This window comes from Pinus tabuliformis, chromosome X, assembly GCF_031772625.1.
Source record: "Pinus tabuliformis cultivar Carrire ecotype Pingquan chromosome X, CPIR1, whole genome shotgun sequence".
Classification (NCBI taxonomy): Eukaryota; Viridiplantae; Streptophyta; class Pinopsida; order Pinales; family Pinaceae; genus Pinus; species Pinus tabuliformis.
The window spans coordinates 664,710,581-664,718,659 of record NC_142308.1 but is presented as its reverse complement, the minus strand read 5'-3'; the positions used below and the strand labels follow the sequence as shown (position 1 = coordinate 664,718,659).

The 8,079-nt window shown below is 38.8% G+C and overlaps 1 protein-coding gene across 1 annotated transcript in view; it reads left to right on the top strand.

The window, feature by feature from the left end:
• Positions 1–1,310: 1,310 nt before the first annotated feature.
• Positions 1,311–8,079, top strand: part of LOC149141719 (peroxidase 66-like) — a 30,001-nt gene continuing 23,232 nt past the window's right edge. Inside the window, exons 1-3 of the mRNA XM_089451312.1 lie at positions 1,311–1,520; positions 1,636–1,830; positions 1,956–2,200. Coding sequence (XP_089307438.1) covers positions 1,311–1,520; positions 1,636–1,830; positions 1,956–2,200 — 650 coding nt within the window. The remainder of the gene's footprint in view (positions 1,521–1,635; positions 1,831–1,955; positions 2,201–8,079) is intronic.

Below are 8,079 nucleotides of genomic sequence, written 5' to 3'. Positions count from 1 at the left end.
CTTTTCTTGAGCATAACACATATGAAACAGATGTGATATGTTACAACAAAGGAAAGTTTGGGGCAATTTGATATGTTATGATGAAAGGAATTTTAGGTGCAATATGCCGTTTTCCATGATGAAGGAAAGCTTGAGGATGCGCAATGTGTCACATCAAAAGAATTTTTTATCTAATGTGATATGTTATTGATTCTAGGAATTAAGAATATTGTTCATTATCTAGGCATTAAGGAGCATATTTTTTGAAAAAAGGAAGATGTTTATCCATATATACCAATTTACCATTAAGAAAATTGTGCCTAGGAGGGTGAATGCTTCATTGTGAAAGCTTAAGGAAACCTCACATTCCATTGTAATGAGCAAATACTATGATACTTATTTGGCCTTAGGGTTGAAGAGAATCCCACATATCCTCCTAGCTAAATGACTCTTAGTGAGCCCTCTACCTCTTTCGAGGCCATAGTCAAACACTAAACATAGTCAATCATAAGTAAACATGGTTAATTGTGGTTACTTATGTTCAATCATAATCAACTATGGTCAACCATAGTCCAACATGATTAACCATATTTAACCATGGTCAACCATAATCAACTACGTGCTACCAAAGTCAATCAAAGTCAATGTGTCATAACCCTTGATTAGCATCACAATTCAACATAAATATTAAGGAATATAGAAATTCAACAAAGTTAACCTAGATGAATATTTTAATGTGACATAATCAATGAGTAAATCAACCATATTCAACAATAATTAACCATAATTAATAACAACTAAACATGATTTACTATTTTAAACCATATGCAAGTGTGGTAACTTTAAGATTTTCATCCCGTGTTGATGGAACTTCATTAGTTCCATCAAGATTGTAAGTTTACATTACTTTAGAATTCATTGGAACTTCATGAGTTCCATCAAGATTGTAACTTTACATTACTTTAGATTTCGTTGGATTGTAACTCAACATGAATTTTTTTTGAATATTTTAAAACGTTTAAAACGTGGTTATTGCTTCTTTGGGAACAAAGAATCTTGATTTTATGATCCGTAAAAGGACATAAATACCAACGTGCAAGGGAGAGTTGCACCATATTAGAAAGGGAGAATGAAACGAGAAGTACAGCGCAACGAGTGTTCATATTATGGACCATACAAAACATAAATGAGAGCGAGTAAATATGAAGAGTCAGTACATTTGAGCTCACGCAAATCCGAAGCATTGTGCGTGATAACAAAGTAGCCTGGTTAAAACAGATGCAAAAGCAAAGGCAAACCGTGTTTTTCAATCATGCATAATATTAATGAGCATGGCCTTCTCATTATCATTCTCAGGAGCGGCTGCAGGTGTATTGACAAGTAGTAGCATAGGAGGAGGAGGTCTAAGCAATGATTACTACAAAGAGACGTGCCCAACAGCAGAGAGTGTGATCAGTGATACCATACGCAACGCTACCCTCTTCGACCCCAAAATGCCTGCACGCATTCTACGCATGCACTTCCACGACTGCTTTATTCGCGTAATGTTTTCGAATTACTTTTATATTAGCTCATTGTTTGTTTCTTTTCTTACCACCCACCCATTCACTTATTCCTATTGTGTGAATGTCATCATGAATAATTTACGTGTTGCAGGGGTGTGACGCATCGGTGCTGCTAGACTCTACCACTACTCCAAAGAATGAAGCAGAGAAAGATGGACCGCCCAACGTCTCACTCCGCGCCTTCTACGTCATAGACGATGCCAAGACCAAGATCGAGTCGATTTGCCCTCAAACTGTTTCCTGTGCTGACATTCTCGCCATAGCAGCCAGGGATGTTGTTGTTCTGGTAACGCTTTGACTACTGATCCATTTCTCTAAATATTCCTCGCAATAACAGAAACAAAACAAAGGTATAGGGGATCTATCTATCTATGTATTGATTGATCAGTAAGGTTTAAAACAATTGAACAGGCAGGAGGCCCACACTGGCACGTTCTCAAAGGGCGAAAGGACGGAGTCGTACAAGGAAAGGGGGTGTTTGCCTCCTACCAGGCACTCTTCTTGCAGAATGGTGGAAGCAAGGCCATTGTGGAGAGATTCGCGAGGGATGAGAAGGCCTTCTTCAATGCATTCGCAACGTCGATGCTCAAGATGTGGAGTGTTGGAGTGTTGACCAGTGGAGGAGACGTGAGAATCAACTGCAGGAAAGTGAATACGTACAACAACAATAATATTATCCATCCTCCCATACACATGAGCGCTTCACCCTCCCTCACCTTTTGATCATAAGCAATGGCTAATAATCTACTCTATCATGATGGTATTGTTTTCACAGCATTTGTTTGGACATAGATGATACATATATATGCCTGTAATTTACTAACTGCGTCTGGACATGATTCTCCGATTATTCAATTTCAATAATCAAAATGGACATGTTTTCACATTCTAACCACGTTAGCATTTGAAATTCACTATGTTCACATTTTCATAGCTTTAAATTTACCATTATATGTAAATATCTGTTTAGTGACTTATTTTGAAAATAATAATAATTTAATTTTAAAATAATATCTTAAAAACATTAAAAATTTGAGTATATCAGGAAATCGCTTACAGTGCAAATTCCAATAACGAAAAGAAAGATGCAGATCCTCATGTAACAACATCACCAAATATTGTTTCCAGTTTGGTACAAACATATTCATGAGATAACACAACGAAATTTTCTACTGTCATCATATATATATATGCAAAAGATGATAGCTATATATAACAAATAAAAGAAAATACCACAATTCTTCCATGCATGAATGAATTACGTCACAGGTTGATCATCGTCATGTGGATATAACCATGTTGTTCAAGTATAATATATGTTTTACATATATAGCTCGGCATATTTTTAGTTATAGGTGAAAAATTTTCACCAAATCAGAATGTTGGAGTGTTTAAATTTGGTATCTAAAACATAATATAGCTGGAGTTGTAATTTTATGTTCTTTACTATGCTATAGTATGAGAAAAACCGCTTAACATCATTGATAGTTGCTTTGGGAGACAAAGTACACTGCTTAACATCATAGACTATTGTTTTTGGAGGCAAATTACATACCATTGACTATTGATTATCTAACCTTAAGAAATGGCCATTGGCAACAGTTCAAGCACCTGTTATGTTATGATAATCGAATTGTGGGTGAATAGCAAACACTGATTCGATATAAATACTGTGACATTCATCATATATACTCATGTCCGCTACATAAGGAAGTCAGTCTAAAGTGTCTTCATAAATCACTGTGCAATCTCAGAAGATGCATGGTTGAAGATTAAAACAAGCCATGGGTCAAAATAAAAGGTACACTGCATTGTTTGTAATTTTAGGGGGGCGCCTAATTGGGCTCACCTGACCTGTCATATAGGGTGGCCACCTCAAAATTGAAAAATTAGACATTGCATATACTAAACCTTTGCCATATTTCTTCCATTGAAACTCTAATGATCACAAAGTTCTAACTATGCTCTAGTCTTTAAAGGTGGCATGGTTCCTTAAGGGTCAAATTCATTTGGAAGCTCGTCAACATTCTGTCTTAAATAGATCTAGTACCACCTTCCCCAATATAATGTTTTGCTCATCCCCACGTAAGCCCGGACTGGCTTCCCCATTCCACGATGTCCCCTAGTTGACTTTCCATTTGGAAGACCCTCTACAGTTCCCATTATTTTGAAATGAATTCCAAAGCAGTGAGGACGTCTCCATTAACGACAGCACACCTCGCTTTCTTCAACTGCGTGACAACTAAAATAATCACTCTTAACTTCAATAATCTCCATTTGCATATCCTGACTCACCATACTAGCCCTCCCATTTATCGATCACCAGTGTTCAGGACCACAATTGAATTCCAGTAGCAAGGATTGTTAAAACCAGATAATTACTCTGGGTGGAGGAGTTAGTTAAATATAGAGAATCAGTTTTGTGTTTGAGTGTTGAGTCAAGTAGAGTTAAGTGATAAAAGACTTTGAGTGTGTGATTGCATGTAGTTGCATGTTAAGATATTTTAGGCAGTTAGTTAGTCCAAAAGGTTTAAATACCTTTCACCGGGTTCATTGTAATCATCATGTTTTGTGTGATCAATAGAAGAACAACAACTCATGTTTTATGTGTGAATTGTGTTTTGTCTCTGCCTTTCTAACAAATTGATATCAGAGCTAGATTATCAACAAATTGATATCAGAGCTACAGTATCTAGAAAAGCTGAATCTGCAGCCGCAACTGGTATAGCAACATTGTGTGAGTGACTTCATCAGAATCATCAGTCTACCATCAGACGATTGTCTGTCCTATGCACATAAAAATGAATTTATAAAGCTGAGCATGGGAATGCCCACCTCAGCTAGATCATGAAAATAGTATGAAGATGATGTATTATATTGTATCTTATTACAGGTCTCCTCCCAGCATTGAAAGAACTTCGGATCCTCCTAATAAAGCATTTCACCCGATAAACGGCCTCATACTTTAGGGGGCAACTGTTATAGACATTTTTGTGCCTTACAAGCTTTAAGCATGAAATGTCCATAATCCAAGGGATCCAAAGTCCCTAAAAGTGTTGTTCCTACCCCTAAAGGAACAAGGTCAACCAATGACAGCTTCTCCCAGAAGTTCTCCACCAAAAACTACTCAGAATCAGTCAAAACAAGATCATTTCAAGTGCTCCACTAGCTGCCTGCGTTGCATAGCATCCCAGTACACTAGCTAGGTGCGTTGCAACGCACCTAAATGCACTACCAGGGTGCGCTGAGCGAGAAATGCCAAATGGCAGTGTCATTCTGCGAGGTGGACAGACAATGGAAGCTTCCAGAATCTTCCTCAATGACACTTGCCTCACTGAGTTCGACCAAGGATGAGTAAGAGGCTCTCAACCTCCAAGTGGAAGCAAGAACTGACAGAGAGAAGCCACAAGTCAAAACATAAGCTGACTCATCCTCTCTGCTTACATCTATATATGGATCCCTCATCCCAGAGATCCAAGAGGCTGGAATTTTGTACTTTGCAAAGAATTGCTGTTGGTTTTGAGATTGAGATTAGTGCATTGGGTGATTTATGCTTTGTTGGAGGTGAAGAAGGGATTCCTTTGCTGGGAGGTAGATGCTGGATCGTGACTCACTTGGTTGTATCTCCTCCTGGATCTTCTTATTATATCAATAAAACTATTTGAGTTTCTCCTACATGCTTGTGTATCAATGATGTTTTGTTATATTTGCATGTTTAGCTTAAATATGATCCTAAACTATTTATGAATGTAAATCTATGTCTTTGTGTAGTTTTCCTCTTCTGTGATCTTGCAGGAACTTGGTGAAGCTAGGCAAGTAAGGGAGCAGGTAGCAGGAAGCAAACAAAGAGGAGAGCGATTGGATCAACAAACTAGTGCAAGCCACGGGTTAGTTCATCCTTCCTCTTCGTTTACATTTCATAAAGAAGAATACGAAAATAGTTTTCCTTGTTTGTTGCTAAGGCACTGTCACACCTTAGAGTGGGATAGGGGTGTTCTGAGTAGATACTTTTCCCAACAACAAAATGGCGACTCCACTGGGGATCGTGTCTAGTTAGTTTATTTGTGTTTCTCTTGTTGTTTGTTTCATAAACACAGAAGTAGCAATCGAACTGCATTTTCCATTATCAAATGCAAAGTAGCTGCTACTTCAATCCGCTCACTAGGATTTGTTTATGATTTGAACAGCTGATCCACAAATGCTCTAATTGCCCTTTGTGATAGATCTTAGTCCTCCTTTAAATCATCCCTCTGATTGTACCTTACTGATTGCTTTTATCCGGCCAAAAACCATAGATTAAACTGCAAACCGTGACCTAGAACCCAGAGAAAATTCTCGTTTCTACTTCAGCGCAGGCTCTATGAAGAGACTCTGCATTTCAATGCAGGTCCCTAGAGGGCTACCTGCGCTGCAATTCAGTTTCTCTGTGCAAGAGGTGCGCTGATCAGCCTTTGCCCTGTGCAGCTGAGGTTCTTTGCTTCATTTTGTTCAGTTTTATCTCTGATTTTTGCAGCTTGTTATCAGTGTGTGTACCCATCTGACAACCCCTTTTCTTTGCCTTAATTCTGCCTCAGTTGTATAAAAGAAACTGTATTTGTTTTTGTGTATTTGTTACGTCATTTACAGTTTCCCATTGCAAAAGTAAACTAGTCATACTGTCGCCCTTAGATCTAGATCTGTCGTAAGTGTCGTTTTGATCTTAGGAGTAAGTTTGTTTGCTGTTGACAGTTGATTACGCTTTTACTTTTGTCTTTGGTTTGAATTTGTGAATTTCTAGTGTCGAAACAAGTGTTTACTTCAAAATCATAAAGTGTCGTAATCGTCTCTACTTTTTTGATTTCGAAAAGAAGCTTGTTTGTGTTTTTCACTTGAAATCGAATTCAAATTTGTACAACAACTTTCTTTTTAGGCATCAATATTAAGAAAGTGAAAAACAAATACATGCACAAGTGCATTTGCATTTTGACAGTTTGTATGGCTTGATTTAGGAAAAGTGCATTTACAGTGTGCTCTTTGCTCTTTGAGAAAAGATTGTGTCTTTCTTTTCCCCTTGTAGCTAGGATTTTCATTGTTGAAAAGAGATAAAAGCTTGCTTATCATCTTTAGACTGCATTTAGGAATTACATCTACATCTCGTGGTGATCCAAAAAGGCAAACTTCTAAGAAAGATCAACCTAAAATAAATTGAATGAACTTAACAACGCTTTGTAACTTAACGCACAACATAGAGGTCTAGGCTAGAGACGTGTTCTGGCGTCGTAAAGCCTGGTAACTGTTGTCCTCACTGTTGGTTGGGTGATTCCTCCACTGTGAGACGATAAGTGCCAGTATGGATTGTGCTCTCACGTACCGTCGAGTATATATTGGGAGACCCCTATAGGCATAAAACCTTTATCCATAGGAAGCCGTGTCGGCCGCCCTATTGATCGCAATGCACTGAACACAACATTCGGGAAGATTGACCGCTCGTACCTTAAAAAATATTCTGCGGTTTTGCGATTGGTTTGGCACACCCTCTACCTAGATCTCCAGAGCAGTCCCTTTCGTTCCTTTTCAGACTCCTTAACGGAAAAGGTCCATTTGAGCACTTGTCACTTCAGGCTCATTAAAAATCGAAGGAGACTAGAGTCATCTTTTGTTTTTTCTCGACTCTTTAAAATTGAAAAAACAAGTTGTGTCTAAAGCGTCTAAAATTCATTTAATTCGGAAACACACTTCCCCCTTTTATTTTAGTTGATAGTGGAAGAAAGTCAATTGAAACCCCGTCGTTCGCGGAGGCTTACGAGTCAACCGTCTTTGTCTCCGGAATCGAAAATAGTACGGACAAAGCGAACTCGTTTAACCGGTTCGAAATCTCCTATTAAAGTTAGAACAAGTGTTCCAACAACATCCGAGATTCCGGTTACTCCAAACATTTCTGGAAACCCTGCCTCTACAGAAGAAGTTCAACAGCCACAGAGGGACAGTGATACTGATCCTAGTTTGAGAGTAAACACTTGTGTTTCTGAACCAGTTCCATCTACGACCGGTTCGGAGAGTCTTGCTCTTCAAACATCTATCGCTGTCGATTCAACCCCTTCTTCGGCACCATAAATATTTTACGGACTTGACGGTCTTCCCCTTCCACCTGGTTTGATTGCGATAGAAAAAATTATAGAAGATCCGCAAGCAAATACTCCAACACATTTTGGAGTCGGGGTCACTCTATTTCCTTCGACATCAGAAGTTAGTCTACCCCCAACGGAAGTTCCTGTAGAATCGCTAGGTAATCTTTTGGATAGACTACAAATGTCTGAACAACCGTCAACATCTAGGACTGTGTCGACTGACACAGTGACAACAGAACTCCCTGCCGTCACTTCGACGATGTTCGCCGGCATACCATCTGTCCCAACTAGCTCTCAACCGCTAGAAAGAGCCCACTCAGGGGCTATTTCGACAGTATGGTCCGTTCCTGTTTGTTCCTCCGAAATAATATCCGGCAACTCTTATGTTGAGACTCAACAAATTGATCCATTTGGAGGTCAATTTGGGC